At 42.4% G+C, this 18,738-nt stretch overlaps 2 protein-coding genes across 4 annotated transcripts in view; one reads left to right on the forward strand and one right to left on the reverse strand.

Annotated features, from left to right (window-relative positions):
• THSD7B (thrombospondin type 1 domain containing 7B) overlaps nt 1-18,738 on the reverse strand; it is an 855,837-nt gene that overhangs the window by 783,596 nt on the left and 53,503 nt on the right. The window lies entirely within an intron of this gene.
• LOC116596722 (uridine-cytidine kinase-like 1) lies at nt 8,434-9,754 on the forward strand. The gene is made up of 2 exons (XM_032353822.1): nt 8,434-8,727; nt 8,758-9,754. Exons 1-2 carry the CDS (start codon nt 8,677-8,679, stop codon nt 9,610-9,612), a joined length of 906 nt encoding a protein of 301 aa, XP_032209713.1. The 5' UTR covers nt 8,434-8,676; the 3' UTR covers nt 9,613-9,754.

Genomic DNA, 18,738 nt, shown 5'->3' on the forward strand with positions numbered 1-18,738 from the left:
CTATCTAATTAGAAGAAAACTCTAATGTACATTAAAGGAAAGAACACGGAAAATGACACTTAAGGGATGAACCCTAGAATAAACTTGAGAAGGGAGAACTTCATGGCATGAATAGCTAATGAAGACCTGATAGACAAAGATTCCACTCATTTAACAAACATTTACTGAGTGCACACTCTGTGTCAAGGTGCTGAAACAGGCATGGTTTCTGCTCTCATGGAGTTTACAGTCTCATAGGACACCATCAATAATTCTCATCCTGCCATATGACAGACAGAAGGGAGCAGGGACCTAGTAAGGAAACTCGGAAGTCTCTCTCCTCTTCGGCCCATCCTACCCTCTCACTTTTTTCAGTGTAAATGTTTCTATGTATTGACAACAAATGCCTACACTTAAGTATTAACTCAAGAAATCTTTTTTCAGTGTAAATGTTTCTTCGTATTGACAACAAATGCCTACACTTAAGTATTAACTCAAGAAATCTACCTATATCTTCTGCTAAAGAAAGTGGTCTGTCACACATTTTTAGCACTGGGAGAGCTTCTGCGTGGTTTGCAATTCAGTGTATGAGGCTAAGAGGTCTTTTCTGGCACTCATCACCCTATTGCCAACCTCTGCTAAACTGTGGCAACACACTAGCAACAGAGTCTGGCTACGTAAAGGACAATCTTTCCTCAAACAAGACTTCACTTATGGGGCCCTTGGGTGGCTCAGTCGGTTAAGTGTCAGCCTTCGGCTCCAGTCATGATCCAGGGTCCTGGGATCGAGCCCCACGTCAGGCTCCGCTCTCAGCAAGGAGTCCACTTCTCCATCTTCTGCCTCCCAATGCTCTGCATCCTATCTCTCTCTCTTTCTCTCTCTCTCTCAAATGAATAAAATCTTAAAATAATAATTAAAAAAAAAAAAAAGACCTCACTTTCACCCTCGAGTATAGATGTAAATCAGGGCCATTTGCCTTGCCTGTATAGCTACACTTAAAACGTTTCTCTATCCTCCCTGCTTAAAGCCACATGTGATTCTTGTTCTGTTTGTGCCCAACATTTTAGGAATATCCACTCATCTTTCTTTTCAGGATGTTGATCCCCATAGTTCCAGACACCAGAGTACCATAAATATGAGTCTTCTAGATATCTTGGATACTGTAGCACTCTTTACTATGTTGTATGCTACAAGTCAATGACAGACCCCACCAACAAAATGAGTCAGAAATCCTGGAGAAGTCTGCAGCTGACCTAGCATTGCCAGAGGGATTGGTGACTTCTCTTGATTCTCTTTGTTGTGGTTACAATAAGGTCCAATCTGCTTGTTAATCACAGAAACTACATTAAGTACATTAATACTTGCATGTTTTCTTTTTCCTGTGCTTGTTCTGGTTTTCTAATTCTAGGTTTCTATTTATCAATATACCCCATGTGAAGAAAAGCCAGAAACTCTACACTCGAAATCATGGGGGTATAAATATGCAAGTTAACCAACAAATTATTATCTACCCAGAGTTAGATACTACAGTCAAGGCTATTACTAAAATTTATCAGATCAACCCTTTTCCATCACTGAACATGTAGCAATAGAGACATCTTTCAATGCAGAGAAAATAGGTGTAGCGTGATCTGGGGACCACCAGAAAAGCCTTATTGCTAAGAAATTCCTTTTCCATTTAGTAGATGCATCTGGAGTCCCATGACCTCTCCTGGGTAGTTTTCATGAGTATTATAATGCAAACACATTTTACCAGAGGTCATGAGTAAAGAATTTAACAGCAGGCTTTGCTAGGACAAAAGGCTCCCAGACCTTCCAGAGGAGGGGAAATAGGAAGAGGCCCAAATCAGAAAACACAATCTGAGCCTTGCACAATGTTCCTTTGGCCAGCCCTACTGGAGTTATTTAGTAATCGAACACCTTATTAACAGCAGTCAAAATGAACAAGAAACCCTAGGCTCGGCACTGAGCGTGAGCTTTTGGAAAAAACTAGATGAGTCAGATCTACCTCCTTCAGTTCATTTGGGAGCTACCACAAATGCACAAAATTATTTCAAGCCATAGAAAACAGTAACAAATTTTCTCAATTCTAATCCTAGAGAACTGGCCTCTTAAATTGAGGAAATTTAGTAGTATTTCATATCTGCCATTTCCTGAAATTTGTTTCATCAGAGTACATTAAAATAATTATGAACTACTTTATATTTCAGAAAGTCTACCTCAGAGCCTACAATTCTGTAACTAAAAGGATGAGACCAGTGCATTTGAAGAGTTCTTTTTCAATCCATGTCATGACATCAGGGACCTGTGCTAGGCAGATGAAGAACCTGCTAAAGGAGTTCACATCTTTCTCTCCAGAATCTTCAAATATCTTGCTTTACATGACAAAAAGCCATTGCAGATGTCATTAAGGGTCAGGGTCTTGAGATGAGGAGATTACCCTGGGTTACCAAGGTGGGCCCAACCTAATCATAGGAGTCCTTAAAAGCAGAGGGATGGGTGCTGGATGCATTAAAGACACAAGACAGAAGAAGGAGAGACTGGAAGCGTTTGAGCGCCTGGACTATTGTTGCTGGATCCAACAGAGGGGAATGAGCCAAGAAATGCAGCAGCCTCCACAAGTGGGAAGGGGCCAGAAATAGTCCACTGGAGCCTCCAGCAGGGAGCACAGCCCTGCTGACACCTTGATTTTAGCATAGTGAGACCCAAGTCAGAGGATAACCTAAAGGTCAGTAAGATAATAAATTTGTCCACTGAAGACATTACATTTGTGTGATGCTTTGTTATTGCAGCAATAGCAAACAAACCTGTTTTCCTTTTATATGTTACCATCTGCAAAAATGGGGGAAGCTGTCTTTTCAATTCTCTTTTAAATTGTTGCAAAAATTAAAAGGCAAATGCTGGACCAAATTTTAAAGAAAAGAGCTGAGCAGGAAGAAATAGCATTTTAACATTTTCTTCAATACATTTCCTCTTTCTAAATTGTACAGAATTCAGTCAATCAGAAAATAAACCAGAAACCTAATATATGTTAACAGTTTCATGGTGTCCCCAGGTAATCAGAGGCAATCTTTCATATTGATCATAATATAAAACTAGTTGAGTTATAGAGACACATATCTTGTCAGTTCTTTAGCAAATGTAAAGCCTCCCTTAGAAAAATACAGTAATGAAATATTCTCAAAGTCAGTATGCAGATCCCCAACTGCTAGGCAAGTTAATGAGATGCATAGCTAGGGACTTAGCATGCATCTCAAGCATGGGTTCTGCATAAGAAACACAGTTGATTCTGATCTCATCACCTTATCCATTTTTTACAGAAACATCTATCAGCAAGAGAAGACACTCCGCGTATTAAAAGTTTCCACACCCACCCTGAGCTATCCGAAACATGACAGTAGGCCATGTATTAGAGTTTGCAAACCTAATAAAATATTTTGCAAGTAACATATTTAATCAGTCAAACACTGATTATATTTGGTATCCTCAAAATACCAAAGCCTAGCCACATAAAATGATTTGTCAACACTCCAGGAATAGCCCTCTAAAGAAATCACTTTGGGGTTTACATTTTAGATGGGTCCAAAGAAATGATCTTCCAAGCTCACATAACAAGAGATCATTATCTAGATATGAACAAAAAAAGAAACCTAGTCTCATATAATATTAAGTAGAGGCATTTATATATAACAAAAGAATGCAAATTCCAAAATTAATGTTTATATAGTCTTTGGGGGGAAAAAAAGGCAGAGAAGAATAGAATTGTGTCCAAAGCAACTATATACATTCATATCTTGGCTATATCACCTACTGCTCTGTATCTTTGGGAAAGATTCCTAATTACTATTCACATAATTTTCCTCATAGGTAGTAGCATTTAAAATAACATTTAAAGGGTGCCCCGGGTGGTTCAGTCAGTTAAGCTCCTGCCTTCAGCTCAGTCAGATTCCCAGGGTCCTGGGATCAAGCCTCCTGGCTTTGGGCTCTCTGATCAGCGGGGAGTCTGCTTCTCCCTCTGCCCCTCCCCCTGCTCATGCTCTTGCACTTTCTTGCGCTTGCTTTCTCTCTCAAATAAAATCTCCAAAAAAATAAAATAGCATTTAAAATTTGGGATCAGCTCCCCGCTCCTTTCCTCCATTTCTCCTCTCCCCACGAGAAGCCTGGCTCTTCTATTCCTCACCAGCCCAGAGACAGTGTCTCTGTGAGACCTTGTTTACACTGGGGCATCAACATCCAGGAAAGAAGGACTGATTGCAGTCCAGTTAGCAGCAAAGCACAATGACTAAAATCTATATCCTGTCTTCCCTGACACGCTAGTGCAGGGGCACGGTGGACGGGTATCTCATCGGGTAGGGGAGTCTCAGAAAACAATCCCTCTGACATTCTCAGGTCCTAAGAAACCATCTATTCTGGGCTATTCCCTCAGAGTAGGCTCCACCTTCAAACCACCCCAACTGATGAGGGAACAGAAGGCTGGCTGAGGACAAAGCAGAAGCTAACACCTGTGCTAGAGGGGGTAAAAAACAATCTTAACCTGACAATGGCAAGGCCTCCAGTATCACAGGTCCTCTTTAGCATATGAAAATTCTTTCAAGCCCTCCATTTTTCCTTACCTCCCTCAACACCATAATATATACTCATCCACCATTCCAGGGCAGCAGCTCTTCGTGCCCACAGTTCCTGTCCCTGTGCTTTAATAAACCACCATTTTGCACCAAAAAGGTCTCAAGAATTCTTTCTTGGTGATCGGTTCTGGACTCCACCCCCACTGAACCTCACCTATATTCTAAAACTTCATCACACCACCACCAGTTTCCTCATTTCCAGTAAAACAGCATCTTTTCCTTCTCTGAACAGACAAGGGAATAAAAGGACCCTACAGAGCTCAGCACATTGTTATGAAGATTAAAGGAGATAATAGTGGTAAAATGTTCAGTACAACGTCACAGCCACAGTAGGAATTCAGTACATCTTAAGAATTACTTTCATCAATTATGATCATCATGGCAGGAACAACTTACCACAAAATCTGCTAAAGAATCTTGTCAGTGAATCAGTGTTCATGAGCTCCATTTTTTCCATGTCTTGACTAAGTTCCTAATACCAGTAAAGCAAGAATTCAAAGGAAGAAACTTACCCAGATGTTCTTTGTCAATTAAGTATAAATTTCTTAAGGATATAAATTTCTTAAGTGCTAAAGTGACTATACAAACCCTGAGAAAAGGAGCAGAAAAACCAGGAAGACAATAAAAATGAACTTTCGGAGAAGAAAATTTGGGCTAAAATGAGATCTTTGTGGAGAATAAAGAGCAAATGGGAATGTCATAGAAAGCAAAAGTTAGGCCACATTTTATGTATAAAAAAGTAAATGTGTGAAGATACAAGTTTAGAAAATGTAAAAAAAAAAAGTTTCTGGTAAAAGACAGAGAGGACTTTATAAAGCAAAGGAGAGACAAAGGAGGAAAGGTTAACTGATAATTGTAAGGATAATTTAAAAAGAAGTATCATCTGCTTTCTCCTAACAAAAGCGAGTACCGTCTGTCACAAGAAAAAAGAAAATGAAACCAAAATTGAGACAGAACATACTAAAATGTCCCCTAGCAGCTGGATATCTTGAAATCAGCCGAGTCTTAATGGCCCACACTGGAGGAGAGTTGAGGAATTTCCAAATGTTATTACTGACAGCCCCATTCTCCTTGGTTATTCATTATCTCTGCCTTTGTCTTTGAAAAACCATCCCATAGTACACTACCCTACAAGGTAATGCACCTCTTTCAGATAATACACTTCTCTTCCACGTTAAAGAACCAATCCATTAACAGAAAACATGCACGGTGCAAATCAATGTTCTAAATATTACCCAAGTCCTGAAAGAAGGCGCTTAATTGTATTAAAGCCCAAACTTGTTCAAGGAAAGTTTCCCGATAGTACACGATGAAATAAATTAGAAGCCACATGTTTACTTAGAATAAACAATTTAATTAACGTACTCAGTTAAATCTAGCAAATTCTCTGGGGCAGGCAGGACTTCAGTGCTCCTACAACTATAAGACACTCCACTCCATCCACTGAGGCATGATGTCTCGAGATAGGCATCTCCCTTTTAAACCTGCTCCGTTGTGATGGGCACCCTAAAGCATGTGTCCTGGGCCTTCAGGACTAGCTTCTTCCATGGGATGCTTCCTCTCTTTTACTGGACATCCTTATGCATATTCTGAGACAAGCTTTGAGAGCAACAGGCTTTAAATCAGTCAAAACTAGAGTCAAAAGCTTGCTCTAAAATGTAATAGCCACGTGACTTCCCTAAGACTCGGTTTCCTCATCTGTAAAATGGGAACAGCATGTCTGGATGGGGTCCTGGCATGGCAGTCCTCATAACTGAACAATCAGCTCACCAGGAATGACCGCACAGTGGTCTCTACATCATTTACAGAAATACAAGAAGGGAGAAGATCAAACTTCCTCTTTACAACTGCCAACTTGCCTAACAGTTATGCCCTAGCTGCTCTGTCCTATCTAGTGTGAATGGAGCTCTCTCTCCCTCTTCAGAGAAGCTTGAATTAAATGATCCAGGATCCAGGGCTAAGCCATCTCTTCTGTTGCTGGTCATCCACGTCCTGATAGAGTTTGCTGTTTGCTGTGTTCTCTACAGACAGCACACGTTTGCAGAACTCTTACCAAGTCCCGTGAACACTGCAAAGCTGTGCCCCACTAAGGTTCTCAAGAAAGCAAGGAGATTCATAGGCAAAGGTCAGTTGCGGCAGGTATTCCGGTAAAAGGTTATTAAAAAAAAAAAAAAATGTAAAGGCACCACTAGAGGTCAGTGAGTTTGGAATCTCACAAATTAACCTGTGCGGAGAATACGAAGGGAGGAGAAACTTACAGAAGACCACAGGCAAAGACAGCAAGGAGACCTTGCAGAAGTTTCCGCTGTCCACCTCCAGCAACAGCAGGGGAGGCAAGAGAGAAGAGAAAAGGAAGCTCTCCCTCCCCTCCAGCCACTGTGCTTGTCAGTCATGGAAGAAGACTCTCCCCCTCCACCACTGCCACTCCTACCACCACCTAGCCACCACTGCACTTCCCCCCAGCAGAGCTGAGGGCTGGGGGGAAGAACCAAACCCCTTCTGAACCAGTCTCAGGAGATACACGCTTGAGGACGGGACCAGGGAGCTCTGAACAACTACACAGGATGAAGCTCAGAGTTTTAAACTGATAAGTATGACAAAATTTACAAGTATGACAAAATTATCAGTAGAGGCTGAGAAATCATGAATTGGCAACTTTACATTACCCTTCTTTCCCTCAGCAAATACACAGAGTAAGAGAGCTTAAAAAGTTGAGCGGAGGGGCGCCTGTGTGGCTCAGTGGGTTAAGCCTCTCCCTTCTGCTCAGGTCATGATCTCAGGGTCCGAGGATCAAGCCCTGCATCCGGCTCTCTGCTCAACGGGGAGCCTGCCTACCCCCTCTCTCTCTGCCTGCCTCTCTGCCTACTTGGGAGCTCTCTCTCTGTGTCAAATAAATAAATAAATAAAAATTTTTAAAAAAAAAGTTGAGCTGATACAAAGTATTGGGGGGAAAATGATCCACGTTATCCTGTAAAGATTGCCCAGTCATACCTACCACGTCTGCCTTTTTAAAAATTTCTCATTAAAAAAATCAAATACACAGAGAAGTTGCAAGAGTCTCAGATAAACTATACAAAGTTGGCATTTTTATAAGTCAAAAATGGCCAGATACTGATAATTTCCCATGGCTCCACCTAATATTATTCTTGTCATTTAGAGGTAAGCTATTGTTTTTAATACACTGACTTTTCATTTACTCTTCACCTAAATTCTTTAGTTGCTAACATTTTATAGCACTTACTTTTTTGATAGATCAATAGCTATAGGCAGGGATATGTAAATATAAATATATAGATACAGATAGTGCTGAAATTTTTGAAAGTTGCAAACACCGTAACGCTTTACCTTAAACACCTTTGTGTGTATTACATAAGAACAAGGACAACATCTTACATAATCACAGGATCATAATCGCAGTCAAGAATTTGGCATCGGTATGCTATGTTCTCTGACAGACAGTCCATACTCAAATTCTTCCATTTTTTTCTCTTTTTTTAAAGATTTTATTTATTTATTTGACAGAGGGAGAGAGACCAGAAGCAGGGAGAGCAGCAGGCAGAGGGAGAGGGAGAAGCAAGTTCCCTGTTGAGTGGGGAGCCCCATGAGGGACTTGATTCCAGGACCCCGGCATCATGACCTGAGCTGAAGGCAGACATCCAAGACTGAGCCACCCAGGCGCCCCTAAGGTCCTAAATTCTAAAGAAAGGAAGAAGGTGTACTGAGCAGGAAAAACAACAGATGTGCACTATTGGTGCATTTACATAATTACACTTTGTATCCTTAAAAAGCAAATAATGAGGTGCTGCACCAGCCCCGGAGGAGGCCGGCTCTGCCCGCGTCCCCTGTGAAGGGGCCCTGCCTGCCCTGGAGGGGAAGGGTCAGGACAAGGCTTGGCCCCGAAGCTCAGCCGTTCCGGAGAGACCGGTTCTGGGGTTGAGGACCAGCCGCCCATCGTGGGGGCGGAGGTTCCTTCGCTCCCGCTGCCTGGTCCCCTTTGGCTTCCTCCGGGCCAGCGCAGGAGGGGCTCCGGGCTCGGAGGGGAGGCTCGCGGCACAGGCCGTCGCTTTCCCTGATGGTCAGCCGCTGCTCAGCCTCCGCCCGGCGGGGGTCCTCGAGCTGGGGCCCGCCCTCCGGAGCAGCCCCCGGGCGGCGGCGGCCCCCACCTGCACACCTCACTGTCCCCATCACGTGCGCCCCGCCCCCACACACAGTGTCCGGCGTGGGAGGACGGGGCTCCGGGAGGCGACACCCCTTCTTGAGTCCCCAACCACTTTGCGTTCCCAGGGCCGCGCTGGCCTCGGCGCACCAGTGCCACCCCCTGCCCCAGACGCTGAGTGTCCTCAAGAGCACGCCGCAGGTGCGGGGCATGCACACCATCATCAGGGACAAGGAGACCAGCCGCGACGAGTTCATCTTCTACTCCAAGCGGCTGATGCGGCTGCTCATCGAGCACGCGCTGTCCTTCCTGCCCTTCCAGGACTGCGTCGTGCAGACCCCGCAGGGGCAGGACGACGCGGGCAAGTGCTACGCGGGGAAGCAGATCACCGGCGTGTCCATCCTGCGTGCGGGCGAGACCATGGAGCCGGCGCTGCGGGCCGTGTGCAAGGACGTGCGCGTAGGGACCATCCTCATCCAGACCAACCAGCTCACCCGGGAGCCGGAGCTCCACTCCCTGCGGCTGCCCAAGGACATCAGCGACGACCACGTGATCCTGACGGACTGCACCGTGTCCACGGGCGCGGCGGCCATGATGGCGGTGCGCGTGCTCCTGGACCATGACGTTCCGGAGGACAAGATCTTCCTGCTGTCGCTGCTCATGGCAGAGATGGGGGTCCACTCGGTGGCCTACGCGTTCCCACGAGTGAGAATCATCACGACGGCGGTGGACAAGCGCGTCAACGACCTTTTCCGCATCATCCCTGGCATCGGTAACTTCGGTGACCGCTACTTTGGGACGGACGCAGCGCCCGATGGCAGTGATGAGGAGGAAGTGGCCTCCGCGAGCTAGCGCCCGCCTGAGCCTTCCCGCCGTGCCACCCCCAGGGCTCTTGTGCCTCAGGGCCCTGCGCGCAGGGATGTCCTAACTTATTTTAATTAAGAAGGATGTTACCGCTGGAACTTACTCTATACATTTTATAAAATAAAGTTTGGGAAAAGGAAAAAAAAAAAAAAAAGCAAATAATGATCTCGACTTTCAAAGCCCCCGACAAATGACAATTTGACTGAGACATTCTGCCCATTATATATTTTTTCAAGGACACTAGCTTGGATCCTTTTGTTCCCAGTGTTGACACTGGAGGATTGAGAAGAAATCAGAAAAACAAGGTATGAAGCACACAGCTTCTCAGTGGTTTTCATGTTCATTAAATCTGCTTTCACCCATGCATAAATACCTAATTCTCAACTGAGATGCCAAGGTATCAAGAGTATAAAAGTCTGATAGCGCCTAAAATGACAATTCTCCTTTATAACAGCATCCTTTTATTAGAGCTATAAGCAGCCAAATCTAGTGCTCTAAAAACTAACTTATTTGAAAGCCAATGGACATTGCTAAATGAAAAAAATTAGAAGTGAAGAATCAGTGACATTTTATTATACCATTGGCCTTAACACTCATGTTAAACAATTTCACATAAAGGCTGGAAAACTAAATTAAAACATAAATTCTGTTTTAAGCTAAAAGAAGCAAGGGACTATGGTCATTTCCTAACCCGGTCCAGGTTCTTTGTAATGCTAAACACAATTCAACCCTTTTCTTAGAAAAATCATATTCTTTCTTTTTATAAAAAAAACAAATATGACAAGTAATACCAAACAAGACCTCAGTATTTCTAAAAGTTCTGCTCTTAAAGTACAGCATTCAAAATTGCACATTAATCCAATTGTATTCACCCAAATCAGATCCTAGCAGCATTTTTCTTACTAGCATTGTTTTTTGACTTAGATAAGAACATACCAGCAACAGAGGCTTTTATGTGCATTTGCAAATACAGTGAGGAAAACAGAAGATTTTTATCCCTAGGATCTACTCTAACCTCTGTTGTCCAAATGCAAACTAAATGAATCAACCCAAATACCTTCAGAATGAACAGTAGAATCAGTAATATGACCACATACAAAATACACCAAAAATAATTGTTTTCTTAATACACCAGCAAAAAGTCAATAGAAAATAATGGAATAAAGAGTCTCATTCATCATACTAACAGATAAATAAATCTTTGGATATCATATTCATGAGAAATGTGCCAGTCCATAAAAAGTCATGAAATTTTTCTCATATATACAAATACAGATATAAAAATAAACAAGCAAACGGGACATTCACGTACATTCCCAATGGAAACGTAATCTTTATAACCTTTCCGGTGGGCAATTTGCCTTTATCTGTGTAGAAATCTATCCTCAGGAAATTACCAGAAATGAAACCAAAGATGATGGTTGTTTATCTCACTGTTATTTATAATAGCACAACAAAACATCCAAAATTTTAGGAAAAGAGAACTAACGTATGTTTCATTCATGCAATGGAACCCTACACAGCTAATAAAATCATTGTTTTCAAGACCATAAAAGAGCCTCAAACAATAGACTTATTAAAGCAGGATACCAAGTTGAAGAGGCAGAATATTCGCATTTCAGAATTTGTATGCATGTAATAATAAGACACTTCACATTCTCAAGGTACTTTTCAAGCTTCTTAAATCCCCAAATCTGCAAGCATCAATATAATAAATAATGTCTCCCCTAAGATACAATCAGATAATGAAATAATGCCAAGGGCCTCTAAACTCAAAACCTAAAGAAACTCTAAAAAGCATGGGGCACAGAAATGCTTTCTTCATGTTCCAAATAATCACACACTAAATTCTGATGCCCCTCCCCTCACCCTTGCTCCCCATTGGAAGAACCTCCCTTTCAGCTGAGCATTCATTCTCTCATCCCATTTCTTCAAAATTTACCTCTCTGTGTATTTCTGACATGCCCTGGATCTTACAACTAAACTCATTTCATCTTTTAAAGCAGGGTTTTATAAACTTCGGCCATTTGTTTACAAAGTTCACAGTATTTACCAAACTTGCATATTATCAATTACTCTCTACTTCTTTGTATCAACTCATGCTTTTATGTAAATATTTTAGTCTCATTTCACCCAAGAAATCCAAGGTTTGATGTTATAATTATTTTATCTAATGTATTTTAAGTCAAATATCTTCCTCAAAGGGAAAAAAAACCATCTCATAAACTCACCTCATACACTAAGATCACTGCTATCAATTACAACAGGAAACACATGGGAAACACCAACTTAGTGGATGCTGACAGGTGATCTGGGTATCATTTAACAGGGCTTATCAGGAGAAACAGTGTATTACTCCAAATCAATGCCTTTTTTTTTTTTTTTTTAAGGATTTTATTTATTTGACAGAGAGAGATCACAAGTAGGCAGAGAGGCAAGCAGAGAGAGAGAGAGGGAAGCAGGCTCCCTGCTTAGCAGAGAGCCCGATGCTGGACTCAATCCCAGAACCCTGAGATCATGACCTGAGCTGAAGGCAGAAGCTTAACCCACTGAGCCACCCAGGCGCCCCCAAATCAATGACTCTTATAGTACCAGTCAAGAGTCATGGAAGCTTGGCAGGGGATATCGTAAGGAACAGGCCAAAAGTTTAGCATCCTTCCGCCAGGCTGGCCGACTCGAGTCATTCTTGCCCTCGATCAGTGAATCCAGAATCAAAGAGGGAATACCATTTATTTAGGAACTAAAAGATGCATTTACATACTGATGGACTGCCCCATAATTTTCCTTAGGTCAGAAGTTGGCAGACTTTTGGGGACAGAGCTAGACAATCCATTTTTTGAGTCTGCAGACCACACAGACTGTCACCACTACTCACCTCTGTCACTACAATACAAAAGTAGAAAGACATGGTACATAAATGCACGAGCTGACCACAGCTGTGCTCCTCTAAAACTTTATTCATAGATACTAAAAGTAGAATATGACATAATTTCACATGTCATGAAGTACTTTTTCTTCTGATTTATTTTCAACCACGAGAAGTAGAGAAAAACTTTTCATGGCTTGAGAACCATTCAAAAACAGGCAACAGGCTAGACATGGCTCATGGGCCACAGCTTGCCAACCCCTGCTTCAGACCACTGGGGTTAGAAATCTTACTACTCATACAAACTGACGAAAGTAAATTTTCCTGAAGATTAATTTGCATATACAAAATATTATGTACCAGGGCAATAAGAACATGTATTTGGGGGCACTTGGGTGGCTGTCAGTTAAGTGTCCGCCTCTGGCTCAGGTCATTATCCCAGCAGGATTGAGCCCCACATCGGGCTCCCTGCTCAGCGGGGCACCTGCTTCTCCCTATCAAATAAATCAATAAAATCTTTTTTTTTTTTTTAAGATTTTATTTATTTGTCAGAGAGAGAGAGGGGGAGAGAGCGAGCACAGGCAGACAGAATGGCAGGCAGAGGCAGAGGGAGAAGCAGGCTCCCTGCTGAGCAAGGAGCCCGATGTGGGACTCGATCCCAGGACGCTGGGATCATGACCTGAGCTGAAGGCAGCTGCTTAACCAACTGAGCCACCCAGGCGTCCCTCAATAAAATCTTTAAGAGAAAAAAAAGAACGTGTATTTTATTTTAAAATTTATTTCTTAAAGAAGCTTTTAAGAAGACCTGCAATCGGTACCCTTTAATTATGCATATATAGTTACAAGTCCATTCCCAGACTAACCTAAGTGAATGCACACTAAAAACAGCTTTAACTTTTCCACTTCCTGTTTGAGGCCTGTTTTCATTTTCTATGGCAAATTTAGACATCCTCATCCAGGAACAAAACAATATATGTAATTCATGTAACTCTTACTCCACAATTACTCTAAGGAAATTCTGACCCAATTCAAAAATCAAAGAAAAACAGAAGTCAAGGATCCTGCCTGGCAGGTCTGGAAAGCACGTAGAACAGAACACTGGGAGATACTGACAATTGTGAGAGCTTGCAATAGCCCAAGTCAGAAAACCCTGAGGTCACCAGTCCTTCTGTTGACACATACCAAGCTCAGAGATCAAGTCACCAGATCACCTCGCTGAGTCACAGATCTTTGTTTTTAAAATTAGGATCACTTAATTCGCAAAACATTTCTGAGAATCGCCAAAGAAATTCCTTCAGTGAACTGAGGAAGATGGTGTAAAAATTAATGAGCTCTAAAAGAGAAATTTGGCAGAGTTATGAGCACAGATATAGTAAGTTGATCATGCTCAGTAAGTAGCATAACAAGCTCACCTGGAAGAATAGGGCCATCATTTCACCCTAAGTTTCTGGAAACAATAACAAAAAAATCATTCTGCAGAGCTCACTATAAATAAATAAATAAATAGTGCTTGAGTTGAATCACAGCATTTTCATAAATACTATTCTTCGTGTTGTACTTGACATTCAAAGTTGTGTGAATTCAAATCTGAAATCAGGAATTAGAAACCTTCACCTGCCTCCACACTAAAACCCACATTAAGCCGTCAAGCCATTGGTCAATTATATAAGTCACCTCAAAGAGAGGAGTTCCATTTTTCCTTCTCCTGGGGAATGAGAAGTATCCATCCTTTACCTTCCAACCAACGTCAGCTTTGGTAGTCCTAAAGTGGGGCTAATCTCAAGGGTCTGAATGCACAAAGAACTCCAGTAAGTCACAGAAGGTCTGAGGGCAGCTTAATGGCTTTAACTAAGAATAATAATAAGAAAGGGCGCCTGGGTGGCTCAGTGGGTTAAGCCACTGCCTTTGGCTCAGGTCATGATCTCAGGGTCCTGGGATCGAGTCCCGCATCGGGCTCTCTGCTCCGCGGGGAGCCTGCTTCCTCCTCTCTCTCTCTCTGCCTGCCTCTCTGCCTGCTTATGGTCTCTCTCTTTCAAATGAATAAATAAATTCTTTGAAAAAAAAATAAGAAGAAGAAGAAGAAGAAAGAAAGATCACTGGACACAGAGGTCAAAATTCTTGCTTCAAATCCTGTGTAGGCATACTTGGGAAAAGAAATCACTGCATATTCATCAAAATGAAGGAAGTATGAGGTTTCAGAAAGGATATTAATTAAAGAGAGGAAAAGTAATTAAACACAAGAAAAATGTGGTACATAAGACACATTTTTACTTAATCACATTATTATTTTATCTTATAAATCCACTGATTTGCTAATAGCTGGGGAACTCAACTTACTGTTGGCTGAACACCAATGGATACCGCTCGTTCCCAGCAGCAGCAATTTGTGAACAGATTCATATTCACCCAACAAAAGATGGCTTCTGTGAACTACCAAAAATAATTTACTTTTTGGACAAAGCTTATTGTAGTCCAAAAAGCAATGGTATCCTGAATTAGAAGATCTGGTAATGTCATTTATTAATAGAATAACCTAGAAAGTTCATGGCAGTGACATTCGAGGGAACAGGTCTGGGGCTGAATTCCACTCGGCTGCCTGTTTGTGTACGACCTACAACAAACCACTTCAAGTCTCCAAATTCCAGTCTCTTTGTCTCAGAATTGAAGATACTGGTGCCTACTTCTTTGAATTGGGCTGATGAGTATCTAGTACAATGTTTATAAAGTATTTAGAACACTGCCTGCCACATAGAACCTTCTAAATAAATAGTAGCTATTGTCGCTATTATAATTATCATCATCATCATCATCACAAATATTTTGCTCAGCCTGTTTTAGCTCTACATCTTCTTCCCCAACACCTTATCAGAATCTTGTAAGCTCCAGCATGAAAACATGCTTTTTGGATTACAAAGAACCAAACAAATACAAAAATTAGTGTCAACCACCAAGCTCTGGGTCAAGTTCGTGCTATAAATTTTTATATTCTTTCCAGATAATTCATGCAAATGTCACTAAAATTTTCCATGACAATCATTAGGCAACTAACATAGGAAAGTACTGGCCAATTAAACAAGAAAAAGAAATCACCATTCCTAGGCTGCAATAACTAAGTGTGCTCAAAGAGTGTTCTTGCAATTTCCAAAGGACTCCAGAATGAATTTTCAAATTCTTGATATTAAAACACCTAAGCTATACTTTATATAGCATTAATTAATCACTTAAATGTGATTCATAAAATCATAAAATATTTGAAAACCAATGCTCTAATCAAGTAATTTGCTTTATATTGCACTTAATAATTCATTTTATGTTAGTTTAGGTAGGAGTTGAAACCAAACTCACAACTGCAAAGCACAGTCTCAGTTCTACTCAGAGGGGGAATCCCTCCTCCAACATGTTTCCCACTACCGGACACCACAGATGGGGCCTGGACTCTGTCCACCCCTACCCCAGTTGGACTAGACTTCTATCTTCCTTTGGCTGAGAGTTTGGATTTTATTTTACAAACTCATGAAGTAGAAGTAGGGAGTAGTTCTTTTGCTATGTTGGACCCTCAGGACTTATAATAAATATCCAGTACATGGCAGGCAAAGAAAAAAAAAAAGATGACCAGTGAAATAGTCAAGGGATGAAGGTGAGGATTTGCACTTGTCTTGCTTTGAAGCTTTGCCCTCTGCCTTCTTGGGATGGTTCATTATCTAGATCACAGAATGCTCAACAATTATCACTGGGTTAGTTTTTTAGATTCTATATATCAATTTCGGGGTTCACAAGACCTACTTTTTGTGAAAATTTCTTTTCCTCAGCTCTTCTGGCTCATTAACTTACCACTATTAATACATTTTATTTTGAAAAAGGCTCACTATTCATACACTAGGGTGGAGCTTAATTAAGAATAAATATTTCAGGGGTGCCTGGGTGGCTCAGTGGATTAAAGCCTCTGCCTTTGGCTCAGGTCATGATCCCAGGGTCCTGGGATCAAGCCCCGCATTGGGCTCTCTGCTCAGCAGGGAGCCTACTTCTTCCTCTCTCTCTGCCTGTCTCTCTGCCTACTTGTGATCTCTGTCTGTCAAACAAATAAATAAAATCTTAAAAAAAAAAAAAGAATAAGATTTCAGTGGCTAAATCTAGCGTTTAGACATGGTTTGTCTCGTCTGAACTAGGCTTATCATCTTTTTGAGTCAGTTTCCACGTTTAAAAATCAGGAGCTTTTACAAAAGACTTGTGACTTCTGGGCTTCTGCTGCAATGTCTCCAGATGGCAGCTACACTACAAATAGTGACCAAAACAGGTGCTCAGCCGCTTCACCCCTCTTTCGAAGGCTGTGTGCCTATCATCCTCTCTACTCTTTGACGTCATATGCCTGATCTCAGTAGGTATGGGATTTGGGGCCCATTGCTCTGGAGGGTAAATTCCTCCAAGACTGGGTTTTATACTTGAGAGTTCCAACCCCTACCTAAAACACAAAATGAAGTATGGAGAGACCCTGCCGACAGGCCAGCCTACCACATTCACCTGCCCTCAAGACAGTGCTTTAGAAAGAAGCCAGTGGATGGAAACCACCTCAACAGTGGGGAACTGAGGAGTAAAGGAGTCTCACCAGGACCCACTGCACCTCCAGCTTCTGCCAAGGTGGCACCTACTACTTCATGTTCGGGGTAGGAGCACAAGTCAGGCATGATACCCCCATAATGAAACTCAAGCAATTCCTGCTGAAAGCAGGGCCAACCCAAGGGGTTCAAAAATATCACCATAATGACAGATGGATGCATGCATAACGATGCATCTCCACAAAGAAGATGCCTCTTGGATCAGACCATGTTTCTCTAAGTAAATACGGCACGCAAACCCACTAAAGCATATAGTGCGAGGGGACGCAGCAGCTAACCATCCACAGGCAATGCCCACCGTCCCGCCAGGAAACACATAAGGATGAAACATCCTTTCCCAAAGGAGCCCAGTGGAACCACTGTTCAACAAGCAGCTTGGTTAAGACATTCCCAGAGAAACCACACCATTTTGGCAGCTACAGAAAGCATGATGTATCTCTTACGGTTTCATTTTTGGACAAGACATATCTTCAGAGCTCTTTTGCAGTGGGGAGTGGGAGATGAACGACCAGACGCAGCCTGGAAAGTGGCATACGTATCTATGGCTCTCTCCTTTTATCCTTAGTGACGGCTTTTATAGTCACAGAGAGACATTTTTAAAGAGATAGCACTTCTATCTGCTCACAGAGAGAAGCCTGAAACAAATGACTTGGGTCAGTTTTGCTTCTCCTCTGGCAGGAGCAATTTCTTTGAAAGACTACTCTCTGGAAAATTCAAAGTGCAGCTCAGCTCCTCTGTGGCTATTCTGCTTTCCAGGAAAAGCTTTCATGGGCCATGAACTTAGGCAGCAGCACATGACAGCAGAAGTGAAAAGTAAAAGACAAAGGCTCTTATTACACTCCTCACTCAACATGTTAACTACCCAGAGTCTCCTAAACTACACCCAGCCACTTCTTACACTGAGCATGGGTAACACACACCTTGCCTTTGCATGAACTAAAAGACAGCACCCTTTTCCTTCTGGGGAGGAGGAATTGTAAAAGAGATGTCTCCCTCTCAGCTAATGAGTCACAAAATAAAAAGCTCGGCAAATGGAATGTAGCTGGATTGCCAGCTCAATATACCAACTGTTAGTATCTTGGGCAGTGCACAAACTACACAACTGTGCTAGCTGGCATTTTTCTCATTACTGCCATCACCACCATCCCAAGACCAGCATCAGAATCTTTCATCCAGACTACAGCAGCAGCCTCCTGGCTGGTCCCTGGGCTTTCTCCTTGACTTCCTCATAGGATTCTCCACAAAACAGGCTGAGGAGACTTCAAAATTATAAAGCAACTTATATCATTCCTGTGCTGAGAATCCTCCTCAGACTTTTAGTTTTATTCAGAATAAAACCCTGACCAGAGTTTCCCACTTTGCTATTCATATTACAGTCCATGACCCAGTGGCAGGGCATTCCCCCAAAACCTTATTAGAAATGCATACTCCCAGGTCCCACCCCAGACCTATGGAATCAGAATCTGCACTTCAACAAGATTCCCATGTGATGCTTGGGCACATGGAATTTTAAGAAGCAATGGTCTGGGGCGCCTGGGTGGCTCAGTAGGTTAAAGCCTCTGCCTTCAGCTCAGGTGGTGATCTCAGGGTCCTGGGATTGAGCTCCGCATCGGGCTCTCTGCTCAGCGGGGAGCC

This window comes from Mustela erminea, chromosome 8 (assembly GCF_009829155.1).
Source record: "Mustela erminea isolate mMusErm1 chromosome 8, mMusErm1.Pri, whole genome shotgun sequence".
NCBI lineage: Eukaryota > Metazoa > Chordata > Mammalia > Carnivora > Mustelidae > Mustela > Mustela erminea.

Bases quoted from the DNA above. Each gene is read 5' to 3' on its own strand.
- LOC116596722 (XM_032353822.1), top strand. From the start codon at position 8,677: ATGGTCAGCCGCTGCTCAGCCTCCGCCCGGCGGGGGTCCTCGAGCTGG. The intron at 8,728-8,757 runs CCGCCCTCCGGA...CCCGGGCGGCGG, and splicing joins GGGGGTCCTCGAGCTGGGGC to CGGCCCCCACCTGCACACCT.